At 44.4% G+C, this 12,672-nt stretch overlaps 1 protein-coding gene across 1 annotated transcript in view; it reads right to left on the bottom strand.

Annotated features, from left to right (window-relative positions):
• Positions 1 to 12,672, bottom strand: part of FNIP1 (folliculin interacting protein 1) — a 129,644-nt gene that overhangs the window by 60,468 nt on the left and 56,504 nt on the right. Inside the window, 2 exon segments of the mRNA XM_075009316.1 lie at positions 145 to 288; positions 11,936 to 12,062. Of these exon segments, the coding sequence (XP_074865417.1) occupies positions 145 to 288; positions 11,936 to 12,062 (271 nt within the window).

Genomic DNA, 12,672 nt, shown 5'->3' with positions numbered 1-12,672 from the left:
TCTGAATTCATAAACTGCGACCTTAATCTAAACCTTAAAGAAGAATTTCTGCCTCAGAAGGTCTCTAATTTTAAACATTTGAAAACCTTTCATATGTCTTCTGCAAAATTTGCTAAGACTGAAGCCATGCAAAAGATTTCTCACCTGGTATTTTGAGCATTGTTCTTTTGTATCCGAAAATGAGCAGGATGAATTGATGGAACTGTCCAATGAAGAAGAACTGTCTCCTCCAGGCTTCAGGTGGCAACATTTCCCAAAGACTCTCACCTGAGCATCACTACAGAGTTTCTGAAACACAGACCACATAACTGTCACAGCACTGTTCTCATCCTCACCATTGTTGTTTAATGGCACTGGAATGATCTGGTCTTGTATCCCCATATTTAGCCATAAAAAGGTTGTATGCAAATGGTAAGCAGAGTGAGGATTTATATCTCCCACAGACTGGGGTTTGGTCTACATTAGGCATGTAAGTCAATTGCAGATATGCATTTCTAGCTATGACAGTTGCATAGCTAGAATCTACTTATCTGTGATCAACTTACCTGGTTGTCCACGCAGAGGGAGGTCGATGGGAGAAACTCTCCCACTGACCTCCCATATGCCTCACAATATTGAGGAGTACAGCAGTCGACTGATGACCCCAGATAGTTCAATTTCACGCATCTCTACTGGCATGCGAAAATCGAACTCTGGAAGATCAACCCTAACTGGGTCAATCTTCCATGTAGCATAGACAAGTCCTTCCTGTAGGGAAAGAGAATGGCCTCACTTTACTTCAAAAACTGAACTAGGAGCTGATACAACTCGCCCTGTTCTTTTCCTTCAGAAACTGCAGGCAGTCAAGCTGCTTTGATGTTTTACAAAGAATAAATTATTAGGCACAGGAGAATGGGTGGTATGGAGAGAGGTGAATACAGGGAGATGAACAACAGACTTCGCCTGCCTCCTTCCCACCTTACACACATACTAACAAGTGCTCATACTGTCCTGTAATTGGCACAGCACTTCATATTGGCAGATGATATTTTAAACATTCATATTTTTAGCCCTAATGGGTGTGAAGAAAAGTGTGAAATTGCAAGCCAAGTGCAATGGATCCAAAGGCTGCAAAGGGCCAGAGACAATAGCTCTGAAAGGTGTAAATTGCCTGCAATCGAACTTTAATACCAAAACCCTGCGTTTGGCATCCTGCCAACGCCACCCCAGCAGGGGCCTCTGTACACATCTCGGTGGGCAGAACGAAAAGAGTGCAGGGGGCCCAGCCTATTCATCGAGGCAGACACAAGCCAGCTGCCAGGATAAGTACTAGGTGCCTCATGGCCACTCCCACTACTGCCATTGGTCCTGTGCACGGAAAAGATGCCCCTGCTGCTCCTGCAATGGTGGTGGTGGGGAAGGAGAGGGAGAAAGGAGCACCATGCTTCTGCTCCTCCCTCCCTAAGCAAAGTGGAAATCCATGGAACTGGGGTGTGGGCTCCAGATGTCATGGTGTGTGTAGGCCACCAACTTGCCATAATCTGTCCCCAGGTGTAGACAGGGCACTCACCAATATTTTTCAAGAACACTGCCCACACTGGTGTTTGCACTGCTGCTATCACTCGTGATGCTGCTGCAGTGGGAAAGGGGTTAAGGAAATGCACAGGCAACCCAGTGAGTCTGTGGCACAGCTGGCAATGGAAACACATTCTCCTGTCCCTTAGGTCTGTGCATTAACCACTAGCACAAGCTGCCTCTTGGATTAACCACCTCACATTATGACGACTCACTAAACCTACTGGGGAGCAGGTTGAACTCATGTCTGTGTAGATCTGCTAATTGCTCATATTTCTGGCTTGCACGGAGTACGCAATGGCTGGAACATGTGAACAATCATCATATGACTTGAGTAGAAACTCGTGAACCAGAATTGCATTTTAACTCTGACACAAACAATAATGTCCCAGCCTAGGCTAGGCATCATGTGATTAAAAACCCACACTAAATCCACAGGGTTACAGCAGCTTTTACAGGCAAACCACATTTCCATCAGATGTTGTAAGTTCCCATAAGAAGATGTGGTAATAGCTAGGCTTATTTCAGGTCATAAATAAATTACATGCATTTATGTAAAACAAACCAAAAAAAATCCTTTGCATTAAATGAGAGGCTAAAAAGTGAGCATTTTTCAAAGCCTAATCATTTTTCTTCACTAGTATGTTAACATTTTCAGCAGAATAGCTTTTCCCAGATCCAATGATGACCAAGACATTTTGAAATTATAGTTTCCTAATTTAAATACCAGAAGGGAACAGACATTTGATCTTTGCAGTGGAACACAAAATGAACTAAGGACCCTGTGAAGTAAAAGAGGTCAAATGTTCAAGATCTTTTAGATACCATCTGTCAGCAGCTTACAAGTAGCAAATCATCTGTAAAACGCAGAACACTGAAAATTTTGGGACATGCAGTTTTAGAATCCAGCATGTGCTTGAGTGTAACCTGTTGGACTATGAGATCAAATATCCATAATGCTCCTCCCCTCTGTAGTTACTGGATTTGAATGTCAGTGAAATATTAGATGCTACAAACTGCCAGATATTATGCAATAAGGGAATGGGCTAACTTGTGCAGTAAGACGTGCCAAGAATTTTCAAGTTATATTTCCCAAAATAAAGAGAGGTAACTATAGATTCAATATGCTGCACCACAAAAGTTTCAAGCCAAATGTATGTAGTGCAGCAAATGAAGTCTCTAGATAAAATACTGCTGGTGACACTCTGCCATGCACAACGTAGCCAGAAGAGAGATCTGTGGAAAGGGGTCTTTCTTTGCATCCTCTGACTAGAATTCTTATGCACGCATTGCTCTTACTGACAAACTCATCTGCAGGTGGATATGCACTGAAGACCAACTATGAAGCATCTCTCCAGTGGCCTTGCTTCTGCACTTCTACAAGGTGCACCTGCCACAGGCTATTTCCTCAGTGATCTTCTCAACCTGCACCAGCAATGCCTGTCTACTAAACCTCTTGATGGTTTTAGAACAGACTTCTCACTGGGTCCATAAACTCTGTATTGTATGGGCAAAGCTGAAGCTGCACTTCTACTTCTTCCCCTAGTGACACGAGTAAAACAGAACAAGATTTAAATGAAAATAAATGAATCTTTAAAGGTCATAGTAAGACAAAATCAATGGGACGAATCCTTCGCAAATGCACACGGGTAGGTCAGGGTAAATGAATATGAATGTACAGGGAAGATTTCTTCTGAATCTATAGGTAGTGGACTTTGGTCTCTGAGCTACTGAGCCCCACTTGGATAAAATGCCTTGCCAATTCCCACAGGAGAATTCCTATGGAAGTGAGGTTTTCCTGGAACGGGGGGGAAGGCGGCTCTGGAAGGCTGTAGGAATCCAAAAGTCAGACTCTCAGCAACTACAGGAGGAGACATGTTTCCTGATGCAGGTGGTGGAAGTACCAAAAACAGAGACTGGGGCAGAAAAATCCCATTTTTGAAGGCAACATAGGATATTGGACTAAAAGTCAAGTAGTGTGATAGGGTGGGTGTGCATGGCTACGTCTACACGTGAAGCCAACATCGAAATAGCTTATTTCGATGTAGCAACGTCTACACGTCCTCCAGGGCTGGCAACGTCGATGTTCAACTTCGACGTTGGGCAGCACCACATCGAAATAGGCGCTGCGAGGGAACGTCTACACACCAAACTAGCACACATCGAAACAAGGGTGCCAGGAACAGCTGCAGACAGGGTCACAGGGCGGACTCAACAACAAGCCGCTCCCTTAAAGGGCCCCTCCCAGACACAGTTGCACTAAACAACACAAGATCCACAGAGCCGACAACTGGTTGCAGACCCTGTGCCTGCAGCATGGATCCCCAGCTGCCACAGCAGCAGCCAGAAGCCCTGGGCTAAGGGCTGCTGCCCACGGTGACCATAAAGCCCCGCAGGGGCTGGAGAGAGAGCATCTCTCAACCCCTCAGCTGATGGCCGCCATGGCGGACCCCGCTATTTCGAAGTTGCGGGACGCGCAATGACTACATGGTCCCTACTTCGACGTTGAACGTCAAAGTAGGGCGCTATTCCTATCCCCTCATGGGGTTAGCGACTTCGACGTCTCACCGCCTAACGTCAAAGTTAACTTCGAAATAGCATCCGGCGCATATAGCCGTGACGGGCGCTATTTCGAAGTTAGTGCCGCTACTTCGAAGTAGCGTGCACGTGTAGACACGGCTCATGTGAGATAGAGAGAGAACATTCATCACGAGTTTTATTCTTTAGTATTTGCCTGCCATAGTCAGTGCTCAGATCCCATTGCAATGGCAATTAGGAAAGAACCCAACTATCTTTAAAGAACTCTGAGTTGCGAGATCCTGAGAACTATCCATCCAATATACACGATACTTCCCCTATATAAAACTATGGTACACCCACATTTTGAGTACTGCGTGCAGATGTGGTCTCCTCACCTCAAAAAAGATATATTGGCGTTAGAAAAGGTTCAGAAAAGGGCAACTAAAATGATTAAGGGTTTGGAACGGGTCCCATATGAGGGAGGCTAGAGAGACTGGGACTTTGCAGTCTAGAAAAGAGGAGACTGAGGGGCGATATGATAGAGGTATATAAAATCAGGAATGGTGTGGAGAAAGTGAATACAGAAAAAGTTATTTACTTGTTCCCATAATATAAGAACTTGAGGACACCAAATGAAATTAATGGGTAGCAGGTTCAAAACTAATAAAAGAAAGTTTTTCTTCACACGGTGCACAGTCAACCTGTGGAACTCCTTACCAGAGGACGCTGTGAAGGCCAGGACTCTAACAGAGTTTAAAAAAGAGCTTGATAAATATTTGGAGGTTAAGTCCATAGATGGCTATTAGCAAGGGTAAGGTATGGTGCCTAGGCTTTTGTCGAAGGTGAGAGATGGATGGCAGGAGACAAATTGCTTGATCATTGTCTTCGGTTCACCTCCTCTGGGGCACCAGGCATTGGCTACTGTTGACAGACAGGATACTGGGCTAGATGGACCTTTGGTCTGACCCAGTATGGCCGTTCTTATGTTCTTATGTTCTAGGATACTCTAATTCTCTGAAAGAAAGGGACCATCATGCTGATGGAAAATGAATCTAGTGAAATAAACTCTTACAGTTTATGGACATCAGCTTGAATTGTAACTTCCGCTGTAAGATATCTGTGCACCTGCCTAGAATATGAAATCACTGCACATATTTTCAGTTGTCAAGAAACGCAGGGTTTTTTTAAAAAGTGAATGTGGCATTCCTGACAGTTGTCAGCTTTTTTCCCAACACTCTTGTGAGTATTTATAGGACATGTGGAAGCAGTGATCAGAGAAAAAAAAAATCTTTTTGCTGTCCCTTTTGTACGTCTGAGTTTCTTCCTGAAGGCAGTACTGAGGGCTGAGAGAGTAGGATTCAGCCTCCGTGTTGTCTGAGCTTACAGAAATCAAAGATGCCAACTGTAACAGTAGTCTCTAGCTCCCTGAAAACCTGTCCACGAGGAAACTGTCTGAACCCATCATCTCAGTTTCACAAGTCACCTCCAGGCAAACTGATCAGTATTCTATTACTAACCCCTTGGGCAATTTCATGCCCAGCACTTACCCTGTGCTTCAGCCTAATCAAATGAGTGGGTAGTTCTGGATTGTTTAAAATTATGTTTTTTAACCAGTGTGAGAGTTGGTGTCAAAGATTCCAAATGAGGATGTTACATATGTCAGTGAGGGGCAACATAAGCTAGCAAGTGGGCTGCTTCAGTGGGCCACAAGCTTCATAACCAAGACGGTCTCCCAAGTTAGGGCAGTTTTGTTAACTGCACTTGTGTACCTAGGATTTACAGGGTGTGCTGATAGAACCGTAGCAGCACTTTGACTGGAAGCAATAGGAGCACGTGGCTCTCATTATGTTGCACGCAGTCAGCACACGCCTCATTTCACGTGCTCATGCTCCTGCTTGAAGTGCGTGTCACTATTGTAATACAAGTAACAGAAAAACAACGCTGACAAAAATCCCGCATCATCTGGCACCCCTGGACATGGGCAACAGTAAACAAAATGTCTTGTGGGCCACACACAGAACCCCAATGGGCTGCATGCAGCCTTCAGGCCACAAGTTACCCACCACTCACCTACTGCTACCATTTGGTCAAGGGTTACTGCACCAGAAACAATGGCCTAGAAAAATGAAATTCAGCTGCTGCCCAAGCCCTCTTTCTCTTGCCAGCCCTGTGAGTAACTCTGACAGATAATGCAACCCCACGCACTATCTTAGGGGATCACTGAATTTACATTTATGAATGGTTTCGCTACGAATGTGATTAGCTCCTCCAGGAACTAAAAACAGCAGTGCGGTAACTAAGGCACATCACTGAAATTGTAAACAACCCCAGAGAGGTTACACCCCAAGGGTGGTGTGCACCCACTTGTTCCCACTGTGCTTCACAGAGACCAAGGCACAAAGAGAAAACTTGGGTTACATTAAGGCTGGGTATAAACAGACTCAGGGTCTTCCTTTAGATTCATTAGACAGGACCATTGCTCCTAGGGGACACCAACCCTGGAGGGAGGGGTTGAAAGGGCATTGATCTACCAGCACCCCATAACATCAATGCGTGATTTCTGGTCCATTTGTTAGTAAGCAGGTCAGAATGTTTGTTCTACGATGTTTTTACCCTGAGAATAAATGTACATTGCTTATAAAGAATTGTGTGACTAGGAGTAATGCCTGACAAAACACTGACCACAGCCCTTCGAAAGAAAGCACAGCACAAGCATTAGCCTTTTGGGGCACTAGCTTGCTGGGGATGGGTGGATGGCTGGTACCTGACTGAACATTCTCCGAGTAGAATGCAGAGTGTGTGTGCTGGGATGGGAGGGAGAGAACACAGCTGTTTCCTGAAACTGTGACAAACTCCATTGTCCTCCATCCTCCAAACCCCTAATGCTAGTTTCACATTAGACTTCCATTTACTCCTTCCCAGACCCCATCCAATGGTTGTTACAGCTTGCTTCTTCATAGCATCTTTATGATCCTCCCTTTCGTCTCCTGCCAAATTCACATGGTTCCCTTTTGCTTTGGCTTCTGCAACCTTCTTTTCTTAGCTCTCCTTGATGCTCACCCACTGCTAAATCCCCACTTCTGTCCCCAGCCTTTGTCCAATGTCACTTCCCTCTCAAGTTTTTTCTCCAGTTCGCACTCACCTTCTGTGTCAAGCTCACACTTCTGAACCCACATTCAGGTTCTGCTTAGTTCAGCTCCTGCTGCTACCTCTGCCTTCATTCCTCCCAACGCTTCCTCCTTCTCATGTGTCAGTCAGCAACCATAGTCAGTCAAATCCGTTTTTGAAACTGCCTTTCCCCCACTAACTTTTGATCCATAAGCTACCATAGGACAAGACAAAGTGAAAATGCAAGTCACAAGACATACCAGCAAAAACAAAAACACACAACACTGTTCTCTGAAGCAGGCACTGATGCAGGATTCTACTCCTAGTGTGTCCTTCGACCTCCCACTCCTCCATTTTATGGCATCATTTCTGTTGTGTCCTCATCACATTTGATTGTAAGCTCCTTGAGGCAGGCACCTTGCATCCCTGCATGTTCTTACCTATCATGCACGTTTATGTTGCAATGTAATTAATGAACAACAAAGTACAGTTCAGAACTGTGTGGTGCCTCCAAATGGCCAATGTGAATCAATTGTCGAGGCTGGACAGTCAAGCACTCAATTAAAGCATCAGAAAATGCAGAGAGAAGGCCGTGAGTTCAGCAGTGGCTCTGCCCTCTGGTGCCTATCTCCTAGAACAGATTCAGTTTTCCACATTGAAGGAAGGACAAAGGAGCGTTGGGGGCCAGAAGAAGCAATATAAGGACATGCTGAACGCACACATGAAAAGGTGCAACATTGGGGTGGACACTTGAGAAAACCTTCCCCAGTGGAGAGTGGTGATCTGTGTGGTGCACTTTGAGAAGTCCCACCACAGTGCAGACGAGGAAAGGTGGAGAAGAAGAAAAGAGCGGTGAAAGCTGCCCTGCGTCTCTCCAACAGCTACCAGCACCTACCCTTCTGTGAGAAGATCTGCAGCTCCAGAACTGGGTTAGTCAGCCATCAACAGACTCACAAATAGGAGCGCAACATGAAGATGTCCTACTTATTATTGAGTGACTGCCAAGATACCATAAAATAGGGGTGAAAAATCTCTGTCTTTATACTGTATATTTGCATTCAAATTCAAACCAGGTCTGACATCAGTTTTTCAAGGACTTCTAAGGAACATTCCTCTTGCTTGTACAAAATGAACTTTCACTGGCACCCAGCAAGGAAGCACATGTCTCACTTATCTCTGCATCTGAGTTTTGCAGACAGAAGAAACAGTAATATGGAAAAGGATGCCAGGGGAAAGGAGCAAGGGCAGATGGGAGGCTAATAGGAGGCATTGGAGCCAGACAGATATTATCACCTAAAAAAAATTAATTGGGTGCCATTATGAACAAGCCTCACAGTTGCACAAGATGGACACATTGAAATACCTATGAAAGCACACAGATCAGACTCACCAAGCTACCAGGGAGGAGTATTGACTGTTTCCTACACCTTACTGACTGAAAACATCTGAAAGATGTAGGTGCTATGTGTGGCTATTTAGTTACAGCATTTGTAATGTCTATTATTTTCGTCACACACTGGCCTCATGTACTCAGCATGCAAACAATTCCTGTTCTGATACATCTCCTCATGATTTGATGGCACAATGCTAAAAAAAGTACAGCTGCTTTCTCCAGAGATACCAGAAATACAAAGTGGAAGAAGCCTCAGTTAACTTTCTGCTGCTCCTGGGGAAAAAGAATCATCAACTAATTCTAGCACGGTGCCTAAGAATTGTGTAAGGCCTCTGGACACAGAAGGCTGACTAATCAGGAGGGACATACAGTTGGGAAAGAACCTGTTGAGCCTAGTACCAAAAAAGGCACAGGATACACAAAAGGAAGTCACTTTGCCCTGTCCTCCGTGCCAAGTCCCCAGGATTCACAGCTGTCTAGCATGGATCTCACGTCTAAGCGGCAATGCCTGGCATGCTGCTCTGCCAACATTCTCAGCTCCTGCAGCCCTTGCCACACATCTCCTTTCTCAGCCTTACCGAAGACACTTAACCCTTGAGGCGGATGTCTACTCAGCATCAAACCCACAGCAATGAGTCTCAGAGCCTGGATCAGACTCAAGCTTGTGCTGCAGGAATAAAAATTGCAGTACAGTCATCTTAGCTAGGGCAGGAGCCCAAACTCCAAGACTCTCCTCCTTTGCCAGGCTTCAGAGCCTGAAAATCTAAGTGGCTGTTATGGTTAGTCTTACAGTATGAGGCCAAAGAGTCTTAGTCAGTTGACCCAGGAGCTGAGACCCACAGCCGTGGGCCTTTATAGACGCAATGAGACCCGGAACAAAGTCACAACTTCTCCTTCAAACTGAACTGCAGGCAATTTTCACCATGGCCAATCAACCATGCTGTGATCCCAAAGTAATAACCACAGAGTCAGTCAGAAAGAGAGTCTGCCCCTCTCTTTCTTTGTGTTTCCAGTTTGTTTCTTTCAACATCTGAATTTTCTCAGTCCTGTAAAGCCAAAGAAGAATGACAGATTTTTGCATTGTATAGTGATACACAGTGATACAGGCTTCAGAATTACAATGATGGCAAAGGCACAATCTCTGCAATTAATTAATTCATCATTCCAGTGCAAATTTTAATGTGCATTTACATGTTTCTTACCCTCGGGCATTTAGCACAGCAGCATCATATAGTCCCTCAGATGGATGATTATTACCCATTAGCCTTCACTGTATCTCTGTTGTGAGCATTCCAAAAGCTCATTTACTTCACTTTTTGGATTATCAGAGGCCAAAGATAGAAAAGAGACAGACATTCTTTCTGATATATAAACATTTCCCATACAAAAAAAAATGTTACTAGCATGTCCTGTATTGGACTCGACCCCACTGAAGGTAGGTTCTGGTTGGCAGGACAATTCAGGAACATCAGAACCATTTTTTAAGTTCTTGACTTATCCAAAATTTCAAGACAAAAATCCATCCAACTGAATTTCTCTACTCCAACAACCTCGGACCTGATCAGCGCCAAAACGAGAGAATTTGCCAGACCACGGCAGGTCAATATTGTCTAGCACATCACCAACACTTCTACTGCTTACTGGGCTCTTAGAAGACATTTAGAAGTAAATTACAGCTAAATAATAGCACAGAACACTGAGAGCCAGGACTAGTGGCTGGAAAGAAACATTGAGGCAATGGGAAACTTCGCCACACCCATGATAAGTGGATATCCAGCTAATTAAAATCATACCAGATTATGGGTGTTGCCAGATGAGAGTGTGCTGGATTAGAGAGGTTCAACCTGTACCTGGAAAATGCGCAATCTCTTGAAAAGACTTGCTGAAAGAACGAAGACTGCATGAGAGGACAGTATCAACATAATTTCATTAAAGTGAGACAGTAAGTTGGGGAATATAAGAACTGTATCATAATAAATTCCATTTCAAATACCAAGGAAGTGACCTATAATAAAATAAATGAAGTCACTAGTGGCTAGCCCTAGGCATTCCAAATAAGCAGACTGGGAACAATTTTTTCTTTCCATCCTGATCTCCTATTTCTTCTCTGTAAAGAAATGGCATAAAAAGGAGATTGTGGTGATGCAATTTCAGATGCATAATCACCCTCGCAAAAGAGGTCTATTTTTAATGGAACTCTGTAGCTACCAAACTGTCATGCTGAACTAAGTGTCAGATGGAAAACTCATATCTTAACTATGGTCAATTTTTAGATCTGCTCCAAGGAGTCCAGTAAATCAACAGGAACAAGTCAAGGAGGTCCCTATTACAGGGAGCCACAAAGCCCTGCTTACTTAGCATAGCACATGCAGCTTGAATATAGGTATTTTTGGTTGTATATTTTTGGATTAATAAAACTATATTCACAGGTTAGATTTTAAGAGCAAGCTAACATTTAAATTGCTCTGTCTTGTAGTGGCACTTGCAACTGTTACTGCAATTAAATTTGTGTTAAGTACATAACACCTAAATTCCAGAAAGAACTGGGAAATCCAGATTATAAACTTGGTATATTCAGCTATAGAAGTCATGAGAATTCATGCCTAGAGCCACACAATCTACTGTCCAGAGTTAGAGTGAGGTATTTGGAGAGAGCAGGCAATCAAAACAGAGGGAAGAAAGATCAGGGGGTTGTGTGGTAATGTGCTGTACTGCCCTACTTATAGAACTTTGCTGTATGCAAAACTAACCATGACCACCAATTTGCACTCAGATCACTTCTGTTTGAAGCTCTTACTGGGCTTTGCAGTCCTTTTACTTTTTACAAATGGAGAAACTGAGGCTCAGAGAGAATAAATGACTTGCCCAAAAATCACAGAATGAGTCAGTGTCAATACTGGCCAAAAACTCAGCTTTCCTGTGCCTACCCCCAAGAACATCCCCCTGAATCCTGCTATAGCAATTACACTGCAAATTCACTGATCAGTAAACAGCAGTTCATTCCACAGATGAAAGGAAAAACAAAAAGACAAAGCTTCCCAGTGACTTTCTGCCAAAGAGCAGACATAATAGTTAGAAACCTTCTAGGCTCTTCTCCATCACCATATATGGTATTGCTCTGGCCAAAGAAAGCAGGACACCTCTGAAAGAAAAGCAAGTTTAAAAGTCCAAAATAAAAAGATCACTGTTGGGCAGAATCACTGAATCTCAAGCACTTTGCAACACAATAAGTACAGGACAACGTGGATCTTGAAGTTTGAAATCTGAAGACAAATACAAGGAGTGCTGTGTATTGGTCCTGTGCTACTTTTAAAAGATTTACTGTAATCGAGTTGCAATTAAACCATTGGCATTGCTCACCGACACAGATACGTCCTCGGTTTTTCTTTTTGAGCTGGAGTCAAATAAGACATTTCTCCCTCTTCTCTCACAGTCTTGATACACAATCAGTCGGATCTGACTGGGGTCAAACTCCGGCAGAGGCCAACTTGAATGGAAAACAAAAGGACAGGAGCGTCTATTACTACAACAAGATGTTACATAGTTCCTTTTACAATTTTTGTATGTCTGGGTTTGTTAAAAAAATAAAACACTGGACATGCAATGCCAATTTATTGTACATTTTGACCGTATGGCAAACATCAGGGTGTAAATTGGTGGAACTCAGCTGATAGTGGTATTCATCATCATTAGAGTCCTGCACATCTGTAGATACCCATGGTCACTCACTCAGGGCTCTCCTCACTCCTCCCCTCTGGCCCAGGTGAGGTGGGGAGCAGGGAGACCAGGGCAAGCCCCTGCACTGGGAGCAGGGAAAGGATGCAAGATGTAGCAACTAAAATCTCCACGCAGGAGGGAACGAGTGCTGGCCCTGCGTGGCCCCTCTCCGCCCTCCCACTGGTGAGCACTGACCCGCAGAGCCCCGGGCCCCAGGTCCCTGCTGCCCTTCACCCTCACTCCCTACCAACTCTTACCTCCCCCCCACCCCCACTTTCCTGCTGCCCAGGCCTGCTGACAGTGGGAGGGGAAGGAAGGGGGCAGTTACCACCAGTCTCGGCCTTTCAAGGGGGTCCGGCGTTTCAGCCACCAACATTGCC

The sequence above is a fragment of the Carettochelys insculpta genome, chromosome 15 (genome assembly GCF_033958435.1).
Source record: "Carettochelys insculpta isolate YL-2023 chromosome 15, ASM3395843v1, whole genome shotgun sequence".
In the NCBI taxonomy this organism is placed as follows: Eukaryota; Metazoa; Chordata; order Testudines; family Carettochelyidae; genus Carettochelys; species Carettochelys insculpta.
This window is presented reverse-complemented; position numbering and strand designations above follow the sequence as displayed.